A 26,060-nucleotide genomic window follows, 5' to 3' on the forward strand; every position below is an offset into this window, starting at 1 on the left:
GCATATGGCAGAGAAGAAAAATGCATGGGATACATACAAATTAACACATGACACAGAAGCCTATGATAGATACAAGTTGATATGCAACCAAGTTACAAAGGAGGTTAGGCAGGCGAAGGCAGATTACGAGAAATCCTTGGCAAGGGATGCAAAGAAAAACAGCAAAGAGTTCTTTACTTATGTAAACTCTAGAAGGAAGGGGATGAATCAGATTGGTCCACTTGATATTGATGGGTCAAGTGTTGATGATCCTGCTCAGGTAGCTAACAAACTAAATGAATATTTTGCATCGACATTCACACATGAGGAGTTATTCAGCGAGGGGAATGCCAGAGGTGTATTCAACTCTAGCAGTAAGCTACAGAATCTTGAAATAACTGGGAGTAAAGTGGAGGAGAAACTGTTGAAGATAAACACAAGAAAGGCACCCGGGGTGGATGGAATCTATCCAGTTATATTAAAGGAGGCAGCAAAGGAAGTAAGCAAACCCTTAGCCATAATTATGAGAGCTTCCTTGGACTCAGGGGCGGTACCCATAGACTGGAAATGTGCAAATGTGACCCCAATTCACAAAGGAGGATCAAAGGCTGACACAAGTAATTATAGACCTGTGAGCTTAACTTCTGTTCCAGGAAAATTAATGGAGGCACTGGTTAAAGAAGCACTGCAGGATCATTTAGACAAGACTTCAGTTATAGCTCAGACACAGCATGGTTTTGTTAAGGGGAGGTCTTGCCTGACCAACTTGATTGGATACTATGATGCAGTCACAAAAGAACTGAATGCAGGGAATAACTTTGATATTATATACTTGGATCTTAGAAAGGCTTTTGATACTGTTGCACATGGAAGACTGCTACACGAATTGGAGCAGTGTGACATTGGAGGCAAATTGCTGCTATGGATAAAGGGGTGGTTGAGGGGGAGAAGACAGAGAGTGGTAATCAATGGACACTGCTCATCGTGGACTGATGTTATTAGTGGAGTCCCTCAGGGCTCAGTGTTGGGTCCATTATTGTTTTCTGTATTTATAAATAATATTGATGATGGTATATCGGGCTTAATGTCCAAGTTTGCAGACGATACAAAGGTTGGCAGGGTTGTCAAGGTCACTACTGACACTATGCTGCTGCAACAGGATCTGGAAAGGTTGAGCAGATGGGCTGAGAGGTGGCAAATGAAGTTTAACATTGACAAATGTAAAGTACTACACATGGGAAACAGCAACCCCAGAGCAACGTATCAACTCTGTGGTACTACACTGACAGTGGTAGAGAATGAAAGGGACTTGGGGGTGGTTGTGCAGGCAGATATGAAGTTCTCTGAGCAGTGCAGATGGGCTGCAAGAGTAGCTCATGGAGTATTGTCAATGATATACAGGAATTTTTCCAGCAGGGATAAGGAGGTGATTATTCCATTGTATAAGGCGATGGTCAGGCCACACCTAGAGTACTGTATACAGGTCTGGAGGCCTCATTTCAAGAAGGATGTAGAGCTGCTGGAACGAGTACAGAGAAGGGCAACAAGATTAGTGAATGGAACAAAGGGTGCTCTTACGAAGAAAGGCTTAAGTTTTGCAAATTACAGTGTCTGGAGACTAGGCACCAGCGAGGTGATCTGATAGAGGTGTATAAAGCCTTGAATGGTTTAAGCATGCTCAATGCTGATGGGATTCGTCCTCTAGCTCAGAAAAATCACCTGAGAGGGCATAAATTCAAATTGAGGAAAGACAGATGTAGGATAGATGTGCGGAAATTTGCCTTTAGCCAGCGGGTGGTTGGTTGGTGGAACAGACTTCCCTCCCTTGTGGTGGAGGTTGATAGCCTAAATAAGTTTAAGGCTCAGCTGGACAGGTATTTTGAACGAACAGAGGGGTGAAGTGGAAGTGGGTTTTTTTTTTTTTTTTTTTGGCTGATGCTGCATAAGCTTGCTTTCTTGCATCAAATGCTTCTACTAATGCTAATGCTAATCACTCTATACAGATGATTTCCACTGCCCTATGGACCAATCGCACTGTGCATTGCACCATGTAAGGTGAGACTGCTGATTGTGGTTGGTGATGCTTTCCTTATGTGCTGCCACTCTCCCATGAAAAATAAGACTGAGAGCTGAGTATATAGTGTGTTCATACAGACCTTTGCCCCTGTTGACACCAACAACCTTAAACTTATGGTTGACATTTTGCAGGGATGTCTGTATGATTGGAAAACTATCCTTCCAAGTACCTTCTGGTCTTGTACCATCAAACTTCCATTCATAACATCATCAACAGCCTACACCCTACATCATTTTGGATGATGTAGGCTGTTAGCATTTTCACAAAGTGACAAGCCAGCGATGTGTGACATCCAACAATAAAACACCCCTTTCGAAATCAGTTAGCCTTGCTCCATTTTTTGTGTTGAGAACAACTAATTTATGTTGCTCATGTGTCTTCCTTATATGCTGGTCTGAGTCATTTATTTTGTTAATGTTTTACTACTGATGTGAGAAGTCATAGTGCTTCAAACTGTTTGAAATGTATATAGCTTCTTTATTAAACTAGTTTATTAACTTTATTAAACATTATAAAGCTAAATTTAATATGTTACAATATGGTGCACTGTGTTCTTTTTTCATATGAATATTTCCAATTTTATCTGAACTTTTGAAATTTCTTTATCTGGACAGGAAAATCCACAATCACAATTAGAAATTGATGAAGAAAGCTGTCTATAATTAAGGATACATTTGCCATAAAATACCAACAATCAAATGATCATTCAATACACTAAATCACTAAAACATAAGTGATTTAGTGTCTTGAATGATCATTTGATTAGGTTCAGTGGACTGCCTTGTTCATCCTACAGACGATACCCACCAATGGTTTCTCTGCAGTTTTTCTCAAACTCCTAAATGTCTAGCCTTATATGCCATGTACACATATACTTGATTAATGTGTGATTGGCACTACAGCTCTTCAGTTGTATTGTGTGCATGGCTCAACCATCAGTTTCTACATTCCTTAGAAATGTCAGGAATACCTAATATGACTGGATGATATGGTAATGATCTGGATGATATAGGTGAATTAATTAAAAAATAGATCCAGGATTAAAGATCCTGATTTTGGATACTTATTTTTAAAGTAAAAATTAGCAGTTACTCATTTAAAAAAAAAAAAAATTGTGTTCTTCTGTAAGATGTTGTTCAGTGGTAATATATATATATATATATTTTTTTTTTTCTTCTTTGTAGCTTGTCAAAAGATAGTCCAGTTGAAGATGGCAGGTCTTACTCAGGGAAATTCTAGACCCGTGACTCCAATTAGTCATTCCTTACGCAGTAATAGTTATCTAACAGGAACTACAAATAATGGATACTCCTCAAAGCATCTTTCAACTACTGTTGCAACTAATACTGCCACTAACACAGTTTCCAGTACCACAGCAATGACTTCCATTCACTCAGCTGTTTCAGATTCACCTAGTCATAGCAGCAGCCATCATACACTAGGTGGGCAAGGGCACAGTACTCCCGTTGCCACCAAGGTTAGTGAATATAGCATTTTAGTGGTTTGTGCCATCAAATAATTGGAATATAACATCATTATAATAAAAAAAAATACATATTTATCAAAATATTATATTGGTTTAGGTTCTGTACAATTATTAAGGTATTGTTACATCAGTTATTATTAGGGTTACCAGGTGTCCTTGGTGTTCTAAAATTATAAATCGATTGGTTTACCCAGCTTTTATCATCTTTGTTTGCACAAATTCATTTTCAATTAGAAATTCATTTTCTAGTTTGAGATTTGGAAACAAATTCATTTTCAGTCTCATACCAAATATGACTTCATAAAAGGCATTCACATTTCAAATGCTGGAAAACCCTCCTATGTGCATAAGTTCACCAAGAGGTGATTCTAAGACAACAAGGATGATACTCGGACATATATTTCCCTTCTTTAGGTCTTAGTTGTGCAGATTTTAGAAATGCACTCATGTGCCATCCTATAAGAGTACCCCTTCCCCCCATAAGATAAAAGGTGGAATTCCATGCAATAATAAGATAAAAGGTGGAATTAATTTGAGTCCACGTAAAAATTGTAGTTTCACAATCTCCAGTATAGTGGATTGTGTGGTGGAACATTCAGCATTTCACTCTCCATCAGGGTTTGAAATGGAAAATTTTATGAAAGGAAAATGTTCATTAGGATAATAAGTGCAGAAGGCAGCTAATGCATATATGTGACATTACCAATCCATATGACAAACCAGAATGACATTTTAGCATTCGTTCTGGGCCCTGTTCTCATTTGATCTAGCTCAAGGAGGAGATGTTATTTTCATAACTAGTTTGCCAAACTCCATTTAGTTTTTTAAGTGATGCAACTATAACATGTTATTGATGCATTCAAAAACTTGTTGGTTTAACCATAAACCACCAATCAATCAATTATTAAACATTTTTGCAGTATTGAAGGAATTGTTTTTTTTCTTGAAAAAAAGAAAATCTGCTGAAATTTATTGTAATTTTTTTTTTGAATCACTATTAAATAAAGCTTGCTTCCATGTTATGTGTTACTAAGCATACCTTCAATAAGGAAATGCTAAAATTGCATAAATAGGAGTTGTATACATCAGACAATTGAAATGCTTAAATGCATTGAAGAAAAAAATTTCTCCATTGCTTGCAAAGTAAATGAACAAATGAAAAATGGGCTTGCAAAATTTTACTTATTCACAATATTCAGTGTGAAGAACTGAAATCATTTGAAGATGAAATGTTTGATATGTAATTTATTTTGGTTGATGCTGCATAAGCTCATACACATGCTTTCTTGCATCACATGCCTCTATTATTATTACTACTACTACCACCAGGGGCATTCCTAGGGTATGTGGCACCCAATTTAAAATTTTCTTCATACGTGTATATAAGTTTCAGGTGCCCCTTGAACTTTGGCGCCTGGGTGCAGTGCACTCCTTGCACCCTTGGGATGGCCTGCCCCTGACTACTACTACTTGTAAATACCTAGAAAAAATGGACTGACCCCTTCAGTAAATAAAAGTTTATGGAATGGATGCTTTTAAAATATACACTGCTTTGGGAGGAAGTACAAAATATGTGTAAAAATATTACTGGTATAGAATTTAAAATTGTCATTTGACAATGTTATTATTTAGTCAGTTTTTCTTTGCTGAAAGTTCATAAGAGCTGAAAAAGGACAATGGCTGGCATTATAGATTACAGTGTTGATGTTTTTTTTTTTTTTTTTTAAGTTTGTATTTTTAGAATAGATTTCAGAAGTTAAATTATGTGGCTTTTTGTTTGTCATTCCAGCACATAATGGAAATGTTGAAAGAATATTTTCAGAAATATTCATTGGTTGGATGAATAAAAGTATCAGGATATAAAGTTCATTAATTCCATTGTGTTATGTAAATTTAACAAAAATTTAATGTGTAAATATTTTTATAATGTGATTAGGACAAGAAGATATCATACAAATTTCCAAAATAAAATCTTCAAAAGATTAAAACTTTTGGCTCCTGATTTATTTTAGTACAATACTGCTTAATTATTGGTTTAATATATTAATGTAACTATTTTTCATGATATATATAAAACTGAACTCTCTATCCTCTAAATATTTATTTTTCATTTTTAGAGCAAATATTGCCTAAACATGGCAAAATTCTCACTGTTCCATTTTTTATAGTTTCAGATTTAGGCTTAAGGCCTAAATCCTTTTTATGGATTTGGCCATTCAGCATCTGGTCACTCTAATCATTATTGATCAGTAATGTTTCTTATAGTTGTTTTAGCACATCCAGACTGTTTTGGTTTTTGTGGGATTGTTATAATTTGTAGTAAATGGTTCCATGTCCGGAAAATTAAAATTCCCATGTAAAGTGATATATATTTCTCAGTTATTTTTCTTCCTTTTGTGATATTACTTTTCAGTTGATTGTCCGAAATCTGCTTTGCTAAACAGTTTGTTTCAAATATTCCCATAGAAAGGAATTAGAGGGTTCACTCAGCTGCTCAGTATCCTGTTCATCTTTCCCTGGTAATGTTGTTGTTGTTTGGTTTTTAGGAGCATTAGCAACTAAGGCCATATTGCTCCGGAATATGCGGTGGTCATTCCCTGACCTTTCCGCATCCTCCATATTTGGTGGTGACGGGCTCGAACCCCGATCTAATCAAGAAGCGTGTGGTACGCACTGCTGCTCCTTCCCACCTGGCTACGGAGGCGCCCCCTGGTAATGAGAGAGAGCACCATTTTATTAGAAACAAAATTTTAATCAGATACCAGTTATTATTAAAAGATTCATCACAACATATGAACCTGTAATTGTTTATCCACGAATGGCTGTTCAAACAGCAATTTGTAAATGGGCATCTTCCATGCAGTGGGAGTTCTCATTATTGCAATCATTTTGTTTGTTAACAATTCCATTCGAATGTAAGTATGTTTCATTACTGAAGCAGATGTACAAAGGTATTTTGTATCAGCATTGTATATATCCACTCATAAAATTAACCCTTCTCATATATCTTCTCATAAAATTAACCCTTCTCATAAAATTAACCCTTCTCATAAAATTAACCCTTCTCATATATCTTCTCATAAAATTACCTCTTCTCTCATGATCTTCCTTAGCTTGTGTAACCTCCTTTGTGACTTGTTTACAGACTAATTTATATCTACCATAGACTTCTGTGTCACCTGATAATTTATATGCATCCCATGCACTTTTCTTCTCTGCCACATGTCTCATTAGTTCATCTGACATCAATTTAGGTCTAAGCCTTGAACAGTATTTCTTTGTTGGTATGAAAAGCCTAGTCGTTTCTTTGGATTACCTCCCTGAGTACTTCCCATTTAGAATTTGCTGTTGGTAACATCATCAGTTGGTCCCACTGCACACAATTTAAAAACTCTCAGACCTCTGTAGTCACCCTTACGAAAGGAAAAACCTTTCCCTTTACCCTTGACAGTGGTTATATCTTTAATTAAATTCCGTATTAGTACACTGTGGTCACTGCTACCCAGTGGGTCTTTTACCTGCAGATTCTTAATGCATGAAGAACCAGATCAAGAGTATTGCTTCCCTTGTTGCCTCTCTAACCTGCTGGTGTAGAAACAGTCATCCACAAAAGAAATCCATAGAAGTCTTGCTAGTATGTGTGACCAACCCACAAACATCCCATCTCATCAATCAACATCTGGAAAGTTAAAATCCCCCATTATGAGACATTTTGATTTGCTGACTCTATTTCCCTTATAGCTGTTTGATATACTCATCACATTTATTAGGCCTATAACACACTCCTACTCTCAATTTTGTTTTCCCAGTGCTTATATCACACCAAACTGACTCAACATTGTACTTGTCACCCAAGTCCATTGGCTGCACTGCCTTAGATTTAATATTCTTCTTAACTTAAGAGCATTACTCCTCCATCTCTTTTGAACCTGATAATATATCAAATCGAGGATGAAACCAGAGTGTAATGTAATATGTTAAACAAAAATAATGTGCATAGAAATGTTCTTTGCTATTAATATTTAAAATAGTGTATGATACAGTTTCATTTTATAATTCAAGAATGCTTATTGGATATTTTTATTTACAGGAGTCTAAAGATAGGACTGAATTCATTGCTGCTGTACTCAGTGAAGCAAAGCCAACAAGATCTGAAAGGTCCCTCTTAATTGATCCTATTGTACTTGCATCTTCCATTCTTGGTAATACCAAAGATTTATCAACACCTTGTTCTACACCAAATACTTCCAGGAAGACCAGGAGAAGATCTAATCTCTTTCCGGTAGTTATGTTATCATATTTATTTTATATATTTTTTCTTCAAATAAAAAGGAATTATGTAGTATATGCCCTATAGAATTTGACTTTCCTTCTTAATAAAGGAACATTCACAAGAATATTTAAAGATAATGGGATTGTTTGCATTGATTTAATTTGAATATTTTTTTTATTTAAAATGGTTGCAAATAGTAAATTAATATAATGTTTGAAAACAGCATTCACAGGTTATCTTGATCAAAATACTTGAAATTAAAGCACACTTTACCTGTGTAAAGTTTAGAATCTCTCTGTTCCTAATAGAGGCCAGATATCATGATTTGCAGATTTCTCATCTGCTTCATTAGCAATTGCAATCTTGTTGTTATTATTACACTTGTAATTTCTTTGTTTAGTATACACTGACAACTGTAGTTGTGGAGATGGTATAACACCAAGGTTACAGGTGAAAACAACCATGAAATGTATGATTTTTAGAGTCTGTTAGTAATAAATAGATTCTTAACTTTACTTAGGTGCTTTCATTTCAAATATTTTGAAATAGCATTTTTTTTTCATTACTGTTTTGCCAGTAATTAATCTATTACCTAAATATTATTTATAATTAGTGATATGGTTAATAAATCTGGTGATTTATTAGTTTGCTTTTTTTTTTTTTTTAATTATTATAATAAAAGTTGCTGGTAAGGTTGTTCAGAAAATTTCAGCAGACTGCAGAATAAGTATTTAGCAATAACTAAAATAGAAGGTAAATTTATCCAATTTATTTCCTTCCATATTCATGTACATAATATGAGAAAATAAGAAATGAGTTGTTGATGAATAAGGACATTAATGGAATTTGAAAGAATATTAAATTAGTTTGTAGTGGGATAATGGCTATAAAATATTCAGAAACACATGCATAGGCCATCTTCATGCAAATAAGGAAAATTCATCATGTAAAAGATAATAAATCAGTGTAAAATGATATAAAGATGACTGTACGTCATTTTATACTTTTCTTTATGATGTACAGATGCCCTAATATTGTGAATTAATGCCCATGCCTTTTTTTTTATTATTATTTTAAATGCAACCATTAATGGGGAGAAATGGCAGCAACACCAGTATACAACATTTTGCCTTGTAACTATGCTATGCATTAAAAATAGCATTCCATGAATGGTTGAAGCTTTCGGCCCATAAGAAGATTTATGAGGTGTCAGTAAAATGTTTGCTGCATTCAAACATAGTTGATATGAGAACCATGGTATATTTCAAGGACACTATGATGGCTGGTTGCTTATTAATAGAATTAGTTTATTAGTGCAAACCATTGAAGCAACAAGGAAATTAAGTACTTATGATGTTCCTTGCACTTCCAGCTTATGCAGTTGCTAACATAACTTTCTCATTGAATTGTGTTTAAAGTTTCATAGCAGTCTGATTTTTTCTTGTTGCAGTAAAGCATCTGGTGTTTGTCCTTTGACTTAATTTCTATTTTGTAAGCAAAATTATTGACTAATTATTTTTCTGAAAAAATGAGTAGGACCTTGTGATTTGTGGTTTATCAGTGTATTAACTTATGTGATTTAATGTGGAACTGTTGGGCAGTATCCTTTTGTGACCCCCACAGAGTCATATAATGTATTTTTAAGTTTTTACACATACTTTAAATTTTATGACAATAATATATAACAGATATTCTGAGAATTTTATCCAAAAGACTGGAAAGAATGAAAATATATTTTTTCATTCGATCACCCATTTGTCTGCAATCAATCTGAAATGACACATCGAATAGAAGGTGTTTTATGTGTTTTGTCATATTTTAAAGTGAATAATTTTATAGAGCATTAAATTTTGCTTCAAATTGCACAAAAAAAGTGCAACAGAAATTAATGATATGTTAAAAACAGCTGGTGTGTGTTATTTGAAGACTTTTCAGTTGTTTAGAAAGTTTAAAGAGGGCCTCTTGTCTATTTAAGGTGATCCTCACTCTGGCTACCCTTCAACTTCAAAAACCAGTCATTCAATTTCTTATGTTCATGAACTAATCAGGAATGATCAACATTTAACTATCTATGAAATTTCTGGTGAAATTAGTTCATTTTATGGGATATGTCAATCAATTTTAGCACAATATTTGGGAATGCATCACATTTCAGCCAAGTTTGTGCTTCACTTCCTCACTAACAATCACAGAGTGTGCAGTGAGTTCTCCATGTCAGGATCTTCATCAACATACTGCTAGTACTGACTCCCACTCTGTTTCTTCCATTATTACTGGTGATAAGTCATCAGTCTATGGCTAAGACCTTTAAACAAAGGCCCAGTCACATCAATAGGAGACACCACATTCTCCAAGGCACAGAAAAGTAAGACAACCTTGATGAAATGTGAAGATCATGTTTATCATATTTTATGACTCACAGAGAATTGGTCATTGGCAAGGTCTATGTTTGGACCTCTTTCCACTGGATGAATTTTTAAAGTTTTCTTCAATTGAGACTGTAATAAGCAGATCACAGGTTGAGGAAGTAGGAATCCCCTGTGAGTTATTTCTTGCTTTTCAGTCCACACAACATGCAGTATCAACCCATGAACACACATTCATACAGACTACATATGCACAATGGCATAATATGGCCAATGTTGCTGATGCATCTAAAACCTAACTTGCAGGAGTTAAGAATTTCTTGTGAAGCTCTCTATGACTGTGGGGGATCATGTTAATGGAGAGCTTCACAAGAAATTCTTGAACTGCTGTTGAATTTATGCTCCTTCTTGTATAGTCTGAACAAGAAGAATGATTACATCAGTATTCAACTTACTCAGTCCATTCAAAGCATTAAACACCTCATTCAGGTCTCCTTATAGGCACCTAGGCATTGCAGATTGCACAACTGAAGCCTTTCCTGGAAAGACTACACTTTTGTTCTCACTAATCTCATTGATCTTCTCTGCACCCATTCCAGCAGATTCACGTCCTTCCTAAAATGAGGCAGCCACACCTGTATGCATTACCCAAGGTGTAGCCTGATCATTGAAAAAACCCCATGAGCTGCCCTGACAGCCTCTCTGCACTACTCAGAGAACTTCATATCTGATTGTACAATTACTCCAAAACTCTGTTCATTCTTCACCACTCAGTGTGGTACTATACATTTGGTGCATTTACCTGGAATTACTGTTCCCCATATGAAATACCTTGCATTTGTTGATATTAATCTTCACTTGATACTGCTCAGTCCATCTACATAATTTGTTAAGATCTTGTTGCAGTAGCATACCGCAACAAGATCTTGACCTTATTATCATCTGCAAACTTAGAAATTAAGCCTCGGGGGCTGGCTGTCCTGAGGGTACAAGGGGTGCACTGCACCCAGGCACCAATGTTCAAGGGGCGCTTGAAAACCTGAAACTTACATACACATATAAAAAAAAAAAAAATTTAAAGGGGGCCACCAAATTGCAATTTGCATCCAGGCACGGCCTACTGGCGCCTCCGTAGCCAGGTGGGCAGGAGCAGCAGTGCGTAGCACATGCTTCTTGATTAGACCAGGGTTCGAGCCCGTGACCACTAAATACAGAGGATACGGAAAGGTCAGGGAATGACCACCGCATATCCCTGGAGCAATATGGTCTTAGTTGCTAATGCTCCTAAAAACCAAATAACAAACAACTACATACTCTAGGAATGCTCCTGTTAAGCCTGATATGCAGTGGTGTAGCCAGGATTTTTTGTCAGCAGGTACATTCACAAAAAAAAGGCACCAATTGCAATTCACAAAAAAAGGTACCATTTGCTTTCAAAAAATGCACCACAATATCAGATTTTGGCGTCGGGAGTATGATGTACCTGCTGACCCTACCCTGGCTATGCCACTGCTGATATGCCTTCATGAATATCATTAATAAATATAGAAAACAACAATCATTGAAGAAACAATGGGTCCAACAATGAACCCTGGGAGACTCCACTACTAACATTAGTCCAGGAAGAGCAGTGCCCATTGATAACTACTTGCTATTCTCCCATTCAATAATCATTTTTCCATAGCAATAACTTGCCCTTATTGGCATACTTATTGGCAAAGTAGTCTTTTATGTGCAACAGGGTCAAAGCTTTTCTGAAATCTAAGTAAATGATATCAAAATTATTTTTTACATCCAGTTCCTTTGTTACTGTGACCAGTATAACTGCATACCTCTCTAGACGGTCCTGCATTAATTCTTTAACCGGTGGGCTCCTCCGTAGCCAGGTGGGCAGGAGCAGCAGTGCGTAGCACATGCTTCTTGATTAGACCGGGGTTCGAGCCCGTGACCACCAAATACGGAGGATGCAGAGAAAGGTCAGGGAATGACCACCGCATATCCCCGGAGTAATATGGCCTTAGTTGGCAATGCTCCTAAAAAACCAAATAACAACAACAACTTTAACCAGCAACTCCTTTATTTTCCCTGGAACAGAGGTCGAGCTAACAGGTCTGTTTCCCTTTATGAATTGAGGACATTTCCCATGTTTCCCTTTATGAATTGAGGACACATTTGTGCACCCAGGCACCAGGCACCCAGGCTCCTGAATCCAAAGGTGCTGTCATAATCATGGCTAAAGGTTTGCTTACCTCTTCTACTGCTTCCCTTAATATAATTGTACAGATTTCATCTACCTCAGGTGCCTTTTTTACATTTAGCTTCATCAATTTATCCTCCACCTTCCTTTCAGTTATCACAAAATTATTCAGCTTCCTGCTAGAATTTTTTACACTTCTGGCATCCCCATCCCTAAAGAATTCCCCTTTTGTGAATGTAGGCATATTCAGCTTGACAGCAACCTGTACAGGATCATCAACAGTTAAATCATTCATATCTTGTGAACCAATGTGATTCATTCCCTTCCTTTTAGGGTTTATATAATTAAAGAAGTTTCTAATGCTTTTCTCTGCATTCTTTACCAGAAATGTCTTGTAATCTGCTTAGCTTTCCTGCTCTCCTTTGTGACTTGACTAGTTTATATCCACTGTAGGCATCTGTGTATCACCTGATAATTTATATGCATTCCATGCATTTTTCCTCTCTGCCACAAGTCTAATTGATTCGTGTGACTTCCATTTAGGTCTGTCTCGATCATTATCTCTTAGTTGGTATAAAAAGCCTAGTAGCTTCTATGATTTCATTCCTTGAATGCTTCCAATTTAGAATTTGCCATTGCTAACTTCACCAGTTCATTGTACTGCATGGAATTTAAAAATTGTCCGAGACCATTGTAATGATCTTTACAAAAGCAAAAGCTTTTCCCTTGATGATAGTTACATCTTTAAGTAAATCCTACATCAGTACACTGTGATCACTGCCACCATGGGTCTTTTTATCTGCAGATTCTTAATGCACAAAGGATCACTGCTGATAATCATGCTGCTTTAGGAAACAATCATCCAGTACCTCTACAAAAGTCTTTCTACTATGTGAGTGACCAACCATAGGGTCCAGTCAATATCTGGAAACTTAGTCTCCCATTATAACACATGTTAATTTACTGGCCCACTCTATATGTCTGTACAGTTGTTTGTCATACTCCTCTTATCATTAGGCTTATAACACCCTCCTACTCTTATTTTTGTTTTCCCAGTGCTTATGTCACACCAAACTGACTCAGCATTGTACTCACCATCCATGTCCACTGGATGCACTGCCTTTGATTTTATGTGCTTCTTAACTAAGAGCATAACCCATCCCTTCCTCCTGTCCCGTCTATCCTTTCTTTACAATGTGTAAGGGATGTGCTATACTCTTAGTTAAGAAGCACATATTCAAATTCTGAATCCCATATATCTGAGTGACACCACATCTCTAATAACCCACAATGTCTGCATTTGATGACTTGATCAGTACTTCAAATTCATCAAATTTCTTTACTGTTCTCCTAGCATTAGTGTACATGCAAGTATACAATCAATTTTTTTATTCTAATTCTAGGGGGTTGACATTCATAATAGGTAGAAGCAAATAAAATGAGTTAGCCTAGAATAAATATGAGCTAAATAGCAAACTAAGATAAGAAAAAATATTAAACTGATGATAATATAAATACAGGTAGTTACCGACTTTACGAGTTAATTCATTCCTAGCGCACACTCGTAAAGCAGGAATTTATTTCCCATAGATGTAATGCTAAATAAGGGTCAACAAAACAATAGTTTATGCTTAAACAATGATTTATTTATCCAAAGAAATGAAAAGAACTGTTAAAATCAAGCAAATTATAATAATAAAGAAATTATTATGAGAAATTTTATTAAGAAATTTATGTTATACAAATGTTAAAGAATATTTGTTTCATCATCATCGACTAAATTCACACTTGTTGATGGTTCATCACTCATTAGCATTAGCATTAGCAAAGGCACATGATGCAAGAAAGCAAGCTCATATAGCATCAGCAAAAAAAAAAAAAAAAAAAATATATATATATATCCCTTATTTCACCCATCCACTCGCTCCAAATGTTTGTGAAGTTCTGCCTTGAATCTATTTAAGCTATCAACTTCTACGACAGATGGAAGTTTGTTCCAGCAATCAGCCACCCGCTGGCTAAAGGCAAACTTCCACACATCTATCCTACAACTGTCTTTCCTCAATTTGAATTTACGCCCTCTCGGGCGATTATTCTGAGCAAGAAGAAGAATCCCATCAGCATTGAGCCTGCTCAACACATTCAAGGCCTTATACATCTCAATCAGATCACCTCGTAGGTGCCTAGTCTCCAGACACTGCAATTCGCAAAACTTCATTTGCCACCTCTAAGCCCATCTGCTCAACTTTTCTAGATCCTGTTGCAGCAGTGTACTGTCATTAACAACCCTGCAAACCTTCGTATCGTCTGCAAACTTGGACATTAAGCCTGATATACCATCATCAATATCATTTATAAATACGGAAAACAACAATGGACCCAACACTGAACCCTGAGGGACTCTACTAATAACATTAGTCCATGAAAAACAGTGTCCATTGATTACACTCTCTGTCTTCTCCCACTCAACCATCCCTTTATCCATAGCAGCAATTTGCCTCCAATGCCACACTACTCCAATTTGTGCAGCAGTCTTCCATGTGCAACAGTATCAAAAGCATTTCTAAGATCCAAATATATGATATCAAAGTTATTCTTTGCATCCAGTTCCTTTGTGACTACATCATAGTATCCAGTCAAATTGGTCAGACAAGATTTCCCCTTAACAATCCCATGCTGTGTCTGAGCTATAACTGAAGTCTAGATGATCCTGGAGTGCTTCTTTAACCAGTGCCTCCATTAATTTCCCTGGAACAGAAGTTAAACTAACAGGTCTGTAATTACCTGTGTCTCCCTTTGATCCTCCTTTGTGGATTGGGGTCACATTTGCACATCTCCAGTCCATAGGCACCTCCCCTGAGTCCAGGGAAGCTCTCATAATTATGGCAAAGGGTTTGCTTACTTCCTTTGCTGCCTACTTTAATATAACTGGATAGATTCCATCCACCCCAGGTGCCTTTCTTATGTTTATCTTCAACAATTTCTCCTTCACTTTACTGTCAGTTATTAAAAGATTATCTAGCTTACTGCCAGAGTTTAATATACCTCAGGCATTCCCCTCCCTGAATTTGTGTGTGAATGTAGATGCAGAATATTCATTTAGTTTGTTAGCTACCTGAGAAGGATCATCAACAGTTGAACCATCGATATCAAAAGGACCAATCTGATTCATCCCCTTCCTTCTAGAGTTTACATTAATAAAGAACCCTTTGCTGTTTTTTTTATTGCATCCTTTGCCAAAGATTTCTCATAATCTGCCTTTGCCTGCCTCACCTCCTTTGTGACTTGGTTACAGACCAGCTTATATCTATCATAGGCTTCTGTGTCACCTGTTATTTTATATGTATCCCATGCATTTTTCTTCTCTGTCACATGTCTAATTAGTTCATCTGACATCCATTTAGGCCTAAATCTTGAACAATATTTCTTTGTTGGTATGAAAAGCCTAGTAGCTTCCAAGATTAATTCTTTGAATGCTTCCCATTTTGAATTTGCTGTTGGTAACATCTTCAGTTGGTCCCACCATATAGAATTTAAATACTGTCTCAGACCACCGTAGTCACCTTAAGAAAGCAAAAACCCTTCTCTTTACCCTTGATGGTAGTTCCTCTTTGAGTAAATCCCACTTCAGCACACTGTGATCACTGCCACCTAGTGGTTCCTTTATCTGCAGATCCTTAATGCCTGAAGAATCACTACTGATAATCAGATCAAGAGTATTACTCCCTCTAGTTGCCTCCCGAATGTGCTCCTCTAGAAAACAATCATCCAATAAATCCACAGAAGCCATGCTGGTTTGTGAGTGACCAACCCAAAAATTCCAGTCAATCTGTGGGAAATTAAAATCCCCCATTATAAGACACTCTAATATGTTGGCTTTTTGGAAGCACAAGGAGTCGTCTTTTCAGAAATGCTTCAAAATTTAATTATTTCCAAGACAGTCTTCTCTTTTCTTTATAAATTTCATGATAGTATGCATAAGCATTTTTTAAATCTGTAGCAACTTTTATAGTGTACTCGAAATTTGAATCTTGTGACTCGAAAAATCTCAATTGCTTTTTCATTCTATTAAATATCTTCTACAAGCCCCTTGAGAGTGAAGGAACAAACAGACGTTTCAGCTGTTAAATCTTCTTCTTCATATTTTGCCATTTCAAGGAGCTCTCCATCATGTGTTTGAAGCATACCAGTGACTTCAGTTGTAGAAACCTTAAGCTGCAATTGGTTAGCAGTATTAATGACTGCTTCTGTTTTGTTTTATACAATCTCTGCTTGTTCTTGAAATCCTTCAAAGTTATCAATAAACTGAGGACAGAGTTTATTCCAAACACTCTTCAAATTTATCCCCCTTAATAAGGGGGATAAATTTGAAATAAGAAAAGACAGCAAAAATGAAGAGCAACACAACCACTCATGGTAACTTCTTTATGTTATGTGAGTCAGTGAGACACTCTCATCTGCCCAAACAAACAAATGAAGACAGTAGTACTGTATTGTATAGTTACGTGCGTGGTTTGAAATGCTGTATTTATGAATGTTTAGCATTTATTTATTGCAATTAATGCTCATATTTGCGATTTTGTTGATACTTGAAAAAAATAACTCATAAAGCAAAATCTCTTAAAGCGGGAACTGCCTGTAGTTATATAAATGGTAATAAATTAATATTTTTTTATTATTATTATTCATATGGTGCAGGGAAGCCTGAGGCTTATGCTGCACCATAAAAAAAAAAAAAAAAAAAAAAAAATCCCAAATTACCGTGAGAGAGAGATAGAGAGAGTTGTCGTTATTTGGTTTTTAGGAGCATTAGCAATTAAGGCCATATTGCTCCGGGGATATGCGGTGGTCATTCCCTGACCTTTCCGCATCCTCTGTATTTGGTGGTCACGGGCTTGAATCCTGGTCTAATCAAGAAGCATGTGCTATGCACTGCTGCTCTTGCCCACCTGGCTACGGAGGCGCCCTGAGAGAGAGAGAGAGAGAGAGAGAAAGAGAAGTATAAAGGAATCACCAAGAAAGAGAAGAATGATGATATCCAGCTCAGGACCCTGGGTTTTCCAGGCCCATACTCACCAGATGTGAGCCCCTGGGGTTAAAATAAATGGATAAATAATGATATCAATAGGTAGCTAAAAAGATAGGTAGATGGGCTGAGAATTGGCAATTGAAGTTTAACATTGACTTTAATAAGAATGATTATTAAAGTAAAGAGTAATTAATGATACAAATAGTTAAATAAATTTACAAAATAAGGAAAAATGCATTGTGGCAACACACCTATATCTAAAGGATAATAAATGAATTAAAAAGAAATAAAACCATTCGATCAATCAGTATACATTTATTTATTAGAAGTCCCAATACGAGAAACATAGACAAAGAGGCAATTCTTGGGACAGTGTGATGCTATTTGTTTATTCCGGGATTTAGTGCAGGGTATTTCGGCAGGGGGCTTAGAGGGGAACAGGTATCCTGTGTGTTATCAGACACTCAGCCTAAAACACTGATGGATCCAATATCTCTCTATTACAGAAGATTTAGGAGAAGTCCGGTTGGCCTGCCTCCCTAAAATCCACTCATGCACAACTTCTCGATGGTAAGCCCTGTTACGTCACTTAGGTGGCAACGAACGTGTAGAGTGGTTCTCTTCAAGACGCCTGGTCAGCGTGAAGAGGAAAAGACCAAACCCTCCAGCAATGAGAGCACAACAATACAAATGGCCCTCAGTCCCCAGCAGCTTTCACTCTCCCTCTTACGGCAGCGAGAGGATCAGAGTGGAAGCAGAGGGTGCTAAGAATCTCTGGGTATGACCAGGCTGCCATGCACGGAAATTGAACTTAGCCTGTTATAATGTACGATCACTCATCGGTGAAGACAGGATATTAGAGCTGGAAAAGGAATTAGAAAATGTGAATTGGAATATCATCAGTTTGGCTGAAACAAGAAGAAGAAATGAATCACTTATAAGTTTATCAAGTGGAAATCTGCTGTACACCAGTGGAAACAGTGAAAGGAGTGAAGGTGGAGTTGGGTTTCTGGTCCATAAAGATTTTAAAAACAACATTTTGGAATTCAAAAGTACATCACCAAGGGTGTCAAGACTAATACTCAAGATTTCTAAGAGGTACAAGCTAAAGATTATAATGATTTATGCAACAACATCGAGCCATGATGATGAAGAGGTTGAAGAAATGTACACTGAAATTGAGTCTTCTAGATGAGCAGAAAACCCACTACACTATTATTATGGGGGTCTTCAATGCTAAGGTTGGAAAAAGGCAAAACAGTGCAGAAAGAGGAACTATGGGAAATTTTGGAATTGGTGAAAGAAATAAAAGAGGTGAAAGACTTGTGGAATTTGCAGAATCTCAAGGACTGTCAGTAATGAACACTTTTTTCAAGAAAAGGATGAACAGAAAGTGGACATGGAAGAGTCCAAATGGATTAACAACTAATGAAATCGACTTCATCCTCACTAACAGAAGATATATTGTGAATGATGTTACCGTCCTGAATAAGATAAATGTTGGAAGTGATCACAGAATGGTAAGATGTACACTTGATATAGATGTAGGAAAGGAAAAAACTGACTCGAGTAAATAATACAAAGGTCTTTGAGATAACAGAGGAGGAGAAAAAGCAGTATGTACTGGAACTTGATGTAGGATAGACGTGCGGAAATTTGCCTTTAGCCAGCGGGTGGTTGGTTGGTGGAACAGACTTCCATCCCTTGTCGTGGAAGTTGATAGCCTAAATAAGTTTAAGGCTCAGCTGGACAGATATTTTGAACGAACAGAGGAGTGAAGTGGAAGTGGTTTTTTTTTTTTTTTTTGGCTGATGCTGCATAAGCTTGCTTTCTTGCATCAAATGCCTCTACTAATGCTAATGCTAATTTAAGAACAAGTTTGAGCTTCTGCAGACTGCTCAGGACCAAGATATCGACGAGGAATATTACAACTTTCTGAAAGTGATAAAGCCCAAGAAACCTATAGGGAAACAGAAATCCAAAGAAGAAAACATTTGTCAAGAAACACTTGTCATGATGAATCGAAGACGACAAATGAAGAGCAAGAAAAACACTGACAGGGAGAAAATTGAGTATACTGAGTTATGCAAAGCCATTAGAAAGAGACTCAGAGAGGACATAAGAAGATTTAACACAAGAAAAGTAGAACAAACATTAAAGGAAAACAAAGGATTTAAATCAGCAGCCATGAGCAGTAATACAGAAAGACAAATGATACTGAAACTGAAGAATAGCAATGGTGTACTTATAAATAGCAGAGAAGGCATAATTCAAATAGCAGAAGACTACTATAGAGAATTATACAAGGAGCGAGGGAATGATACCAGCAGTGGGGAAGATGGATTGCAAAGTAGCAACACATACGACATACCCGATATTCTTCCTGATGAGGTAGAACATGCACTGAAGAAAATGAATAATCGGAAAGCCCCGGGGGAAGATGAAGTTACTGTAGAGTTGTTAAAATTGGGAGGAATAGACATAACACAAAAACTGGCAAGGCTCTTCACAAAGTGCATTAGAAAAGGTGTGACGCCTAAGCAGTGGAATAATGCAATCATAGTTTTGCTGCATAAGAAAGGAGATAAATCAGAAATTGGAAATTATAAACCAATTAGCTTGTTATCCCACATCTACAAGTTGTTCACAAGGGTCATTACTAACAGATTAGAAAGAATACTTGATGAGAATCAACCGAAAGAGCAAGCTGGCTTTAGGACAGGATTCTCAACTATGGATCACCTTCACGTAATATCACAGCTAATGGAGAAAGCAAATGAATATAAAACACCATTATGCCTGGCATTTGTGGATTATGAAAAGGCATTTGACTCCATACAGCATAAGGCAATGTTTCGGGCACTGGAAAGACAAGGCATAGATACCCCATATATTATGATTTTGAAGAAAATATATGAGAGTGCTACCTCCTTTATTAGACTAGACAAAGACAGTAGGAAATTTAAAATCGAGAAAGAAGTTTGACAAGGAGACACTATCTCTGAAGCTGTTTACTGCTGCCCTTGAGGAAGCTTTCAGAAGATTAGACTGGTCACAGAAAGGAGTCAATGTGAATGGAGAGTACCTAAACCATTTACGATTTGCAGATGACATTGTGGTTATAATCCACGATCCCAAAGAATTAGAGGAAAATCTTAATCAGTTATGCACAGTTAGTAAGGATTTTGGACTAAAGATGAATATGGCTAAAACAAAAGTAATGATGAACAAGTATGCCACGGAAAGGGAAATAATGATTGAAGGAGCAGAAATTGAAAAGGTGGAGTCATATACTTATCTGGGACAAGTTATTAGCTTAATAATGATAAATGGCTAGAAGTCAAGAGAAGAATAAATTTTGGATGGATAGCATTCAGGAAATATAGTCACATACTGAAGAGCAATATCCCAGTTTGTCTGAAACGTAAAATAATGAATCAATGTATACTCCCCACCATGACTTATGGAAGTGAAACTTGGGCACTCACCAAAAGAATGGAAGAGAAGCTGAGAACTACACAGCGAAGAATGGAACGAATTATATTGGGAATCAGACTGTTAGATAAGAAGAGAAACACATGGATTAGGCAGCAAACTCAAGTAAAGGACATTCTTATCAAAACTAAAGAACTAAAATGGTCTTGGGCAGGACACATAGCTCGAAGACATGATGACAGATGGACTAAGAAAATAACAGAATGGTACCCAAGAGGAGCTAGAAGAAAACCTGGAAGACAAAGGCGGAGATGGATAGATGAAATTCATGAGTTTTTGGGTAGTAAATGGATGGCCAGTGCTCAAAACAGAAGGAACTGGAAAGTTGCTGGAGAGGCCTTCATCCTGCAGTGGATTGAAAATGGCTGATGCTGATGATGATAATTTTGGCAGTACCTTTTGTCTTTTAGAAATTTATTGAGGTCTACATCTAATTATTGGATTCTAAGGGAAAAAAAAAAAAAACTGTATGGAAGGAATTGGTCAGAGACTGGTAGAAGGAGGAAATCTATCTATAATTGAGTTAATAATAAAAATGGAGGTGGAATTTGCCTACAGCAGAGATCCCAGAAGCATGGAGTCGATATTTGACTGGCAACCATTTCATTATAAAGACCAACCTTTATTTTTCAGCGTGTAGGGGTAGCTATTTTATCCCTACTGCACAGGCCATATTAGTATTCCATTGTTGTGGCTGATGATGTTTGGATAATAGCACAAAGAAGCCAGAAACCTGTAGTTAAAATATTTTATATATTTGTGTTTGCTGTCATTGCCCAAATTTCTGCTTCATAGAGTAAAGTATGAATACAGTATTTCCACACTGTCATCTATATATGCAATATAGATAAGTGTTGATGTAGTTTGTAGTGTGCCGACCGGGCTAGCCGAGTGGGTAAAGTACCTGCCTGGAAACCCAAAGGTCGCGGGTTAGATTCCCGCCTCGGGCTTGGATCAAAGTACTGCAAAAACCTTGGGAGGTGCAATATGGCCACAGAAGCCGATGCGCCAACAACTACCAAATCAAAAAAAAAAAAAAAAAGTTTGTAGTGTTGTTTAAATTAGACCTTCCCAACCAGTGTGCCATGAGGTATTTAATTTTATAAAATTTTCATAGGTATAAAAAGTCAAATCGAGTTTGTACAACCGTTATAAATTTTATTGGTTTTTAATTTTATTATACAAAAAGATATAATAGCCTAATTAGAATGAATTATGGCATCGCTAACTGGGTATAGTTGAATGCAGTTTCCACCAGCCACTGATTTTAGTTTATAAGCACTTCAGTTTGCCTTTGTTGGAAGTATAAAAATCACATTTTGCCACGAGGGATTTAATTTTATAAAATTTTCATAGTTATAAAAAGTCAAATCCAGTTTGTACAACTGTTAGAAACTGTTAGAATATTGGTTTGTAATTTTATTATACAAAGAGATATGATAGCCTAATTAGAGTGAATTATGGCATCGCTAACTGGGTATAGCTGAATGCAATTTCCACCAGCCACTGATTTTAGTTTATAAGCACTTCAGTTTGCCTTTGTTGGAAGTATAAAAATCACATTTTCTTTTGTTTTTTTACATTTCCTCTTCTTTTTTTTTAACTGAAATTTGAAAAATATCTTTTTAATGCAGGGCAAAAAACAATTTAAATAATTTCTTATGCAAGAAAAATTTCTATAATTTAAAAATAATCAGAAAATCAGTGGAACACTTTAAATAATAAGATAATGTTTTTTGTCTTACCTGTGATAAAAATCCATTTTTATATGAAAATAGAGTTCCATATCACTGCTTAAACTCGAAAAAATTAGATTTTACTTTAGTCGTGATTTGTATTTTGTTTTGCCTATTGGTTTTTTCAAATTATTTTGGACCAGCTTTCACATTTTTATACTGAAAAGATATACGTATATTAAGTTATGCTTACTTTTATATCTAAAAACATAACTATTCAGAATATATTCATTAAATTGCTTCATTAAGTACTTTATATTTAACCAAATTTAACTTTTATTGATATTTATTTTCCACCCATAATGGAAAACTTTTTGAAGAGAGCTAGAAAGTCATCAGATTCACATGACAAAGTAGTCCAAAAATAAATATAAAGCCACTATTAGGCAATATAATGAGGCCAAATATATCAAATATGGATTTGTATGCTCCGATAATTCTTCTCTTTCTCGACCCATATGTCTTATTTGCCTAGAAGAGTTATCAAATGAAGCAACCAAGTAAACTATGCTGGCACCGTACCACGAAACGTTCATCATGTGCAGAAAAAGATTTGAATTTTTTTAAGCGTCTTCAAATGCAAAATAGGAAGCAAAGTTCTTTTATGAATTCGATTACAACAGTATCAAATCGATCTCAAGAGGCTAGTTAAGGTTGCCCAAGTGGTAGCCAAATCCAAATTGCCTTATACAATTGCAGAATCGCTTATTTTACTAGCCTGCATTGAAATTGTTAACACTATGCCTGGGGAAAAAGAAGCAGAGGAAATTGAAAAAGTGCCATTTTCGAATAACACTATTAGTAGACGCATTGAAGATATCATATGACATAGAAACAAAATTAATTCAGAGAATTATCAAATCTAAAAAAATCTCATTTCATACTGATGCATCTACAGACATTAGTAACTGTGCTCAATTAATAGCACTGGTTAGAATCATTGAAGAGAAATTGCTTGAAAGAACATTATTTGTTCTGCAAAGAACTGCCAAATCACGCTACTGGAGATGAAATATTCAAAGTGGTAAATGAATACTTTGAGACATAAAGTATCAAGATTGCTTAAGCTTGTGTACTGATGGTGCAGCTTGCAATGACTAGAAGTGTTAAAGGTTTTGCATCAAGAGTTCATTCTGAGAATCCAGAAATTCTGGTAATACATTGTTTTATTCACAGAGAAGCTCTTGTATCTAAAAATTTGCCTGTGGATCTGAATTCTACATTACATGATGTTATCAAGATGGTGAATTTAATAAAATCTTATTATATTAAATTTTTATTAAATTAATAAAATTTTATTAAATTAATTATTAAAAGCTCGGATCACTAATGATGTTTAATCAGTGTTATAATTTAAATCCTAAAGAGAATTATTGGGATTAGTAGAAAAACATTTGTGTTTGCTCGAGGGAAAACTTCATCACTATTTTGAAATACTTGATGTAAAAAAATTTGATTGGATTCAAAATCCATTCTCCCTCTCCCTAGAAATTCCAGCATTACATTTATCAATGAAAGAAAAGGAAGAGCTGTTAGATTTAAGAAATGATTGCACACTTCAAGTACAATTTAAAGAAATTGAGTTATCCAAACTTTGGTTAATGGCGAGAAAGGAGTTTCCTTCAATCAGAGAAAAAGTAGTTGACACTCTTCTTCTGTTTGCTACCACCTATTTGTGCGAACAAAGTTTCTCGTCAATGGTGATTATCAAGAATAAAGCCTGATATAAAAATGATATGTTCACAGAAGCAAGCTCAAGTTTCTCATTAAAAAAAAAATTGAAAAGATTTTATTTTGAAGTTTTGTAAGAAGTTTTGTATTATTTTGAAGTTTTGTATTAAATATTTAATATCTTCCATAGTATTTATATTTTGCTTTTCTTATCATAATTATATATATAATATAACACAAATGTAATAAATTTTTTCACAAAGTCCCTATAGATAACCCAAAATCTGCCCCAGTTTATCTCTGTGTGCCGTACAAAAATTATAATTTTCAGGTGCCTTGACGCAAAAAAAAAGGTTGAGAAGCCCTGGTTTTGGTTTAAATCATCAGAATTGAGGAAATGTTTCTTTAGTTGCCAGCACAAGCAGTGTGCTTTGCTAAGAGGATTGATGATCTGGTGTCTGAAGCTCAGCTTAGGGTCAGACAATTTTTGATCATTATGTTTTGCAACAGTTGGGAATAGCATCCAGGCATGGTTAGATTTCATCATGCATTAATAAAACAGTAATAGTTATTTTTATATTAAGATTCACAATTGTTTCTACAAAAAAAAAAAAGTTAAAAACGTTTTGTAGCTATACAACACTGTTTTGTTTTGACTACAGTGACATGCCCAACCATTAGTACATTCACTTTTAATTTTTTTATATTAAATTATTATTAATCATGCTGAAGAATAAAAATATTAAAGAAAATCATTTTATTAAAAGAAATATAATTTTGTTAGATAAAATAATGTTGGAAAATACTTACAGTAAACTTTTCAAAATCCAGTGCCCTCAGGGATTGATAAGTGCTATATTTTAAAATTTTCCAGATTTTAGAGAGCTTATGATACTTGCCTGCTTAAGAGTTTTATGGTGAATTAGCATCTGTGACTATAATGCATGTTTAGACTAGTGTTTGAGCAATTTTGGAGAAGCACATTTCAGTGAATGCTTAGTACAAACAGCTAAAACTATTTACATCTGTTAACATTTTAATGATTAAGCATACATTTTTTTTAGCTGTATCTGTGCTGGGGTTGATAATGATATTAACAAATTGTTTTCTATCTCTTTTCTCCTTGCTCTTACAAAATGATGTCAAACCTGTCATCAGTTCATGCAATAAATAAATAAATATTCATTTATTGCATATTACAGCAAACTCTTCACAATATATGGCTAGGGGTAGATACTTTAGTGCAGAGGAAGTAAGATAGTGAATAAACAATATGCATATTGTTATGCACAATATAAACCAATGAATATGATTTATATTCAGGTATTAACAAAATAAGACAGTTGCAGTGCAGTACATTATGTATTAAGTTACTAATTACTTGTTTGAAAGCAGGATGCTGTTTGTATTTCTTTTCATCTAATTCCTATATGCTTAAGAGTTAAAAAATCTTTGGCAACAGTGTTATGAAAATTTATGAGATAAAGAAGTGTATTCGGAAATGTTCTCTCCATTTGCTTGAGTCTGAAGGGTTAGTTGAATTGTTGCTGATTTCTTGAATTTTCTCTGTTGGGAGCTGCTGTTAATATGTTGGATATATTTGGTGAATCACTTGCTGAAGTTATCAGCTTTGCAAGAAGCATAACTCCGGACTAATTGATGATCTCTTGAGATGGCATCATGTTTAAATTGTTATAAAGCTATTGCCTGGATATTGTATGAGGAAAACCAAGTTTACTTTTGAGCCATCT

The 26,060-nt window shown here is 35.7% G+C and overlaps 1 protein-coding gene across 3 annotated transcripts in view; it reads left to right on the plus strand.

Annotated features, from left to right (window-relative positions):
- LOC150075192 (centaurin-gamma-1A-like) overlaps positions 1-26,060 on the plus strand; it is a 287,147-nt gene that overhangs the window by 115,174 nt on the left and 145,913 nt on the right. For all 3 annotated transcript variants that reach the window (XM_090389157.1, XM_090389158.1, XM_090389156.1), the window contains exons 3-4: positions 3,241-3,533; positions 7,633-7,824. In XM_090389157.1, the coding sequence (XP_090245283.1) occupies positions 3,241-3,533; positions 7,633-7,824 (485 nt within the window). The remainder of the gene's footprint in view (positions 1-3,240; positions 3,534-7,632; positions 7,825-26,060) is intronic.

This window comes from Mastigoproctus giganteus, chromosome 14 (genome assembly GCF_048544385.1).
Source record: "Mastigoproctus giganteus isolate SK-2022 chromosome 14, ASM4854438v1, whole genome shotgun sequence".
In the NCBI taxonomy this organism is placed as follows: Eukaryota; Metazoa; Arthropoda; class Arachnida; order Uropygi; family Thelyphonidae; genus Mastigoproctus; species Mastigoproctus giganteus.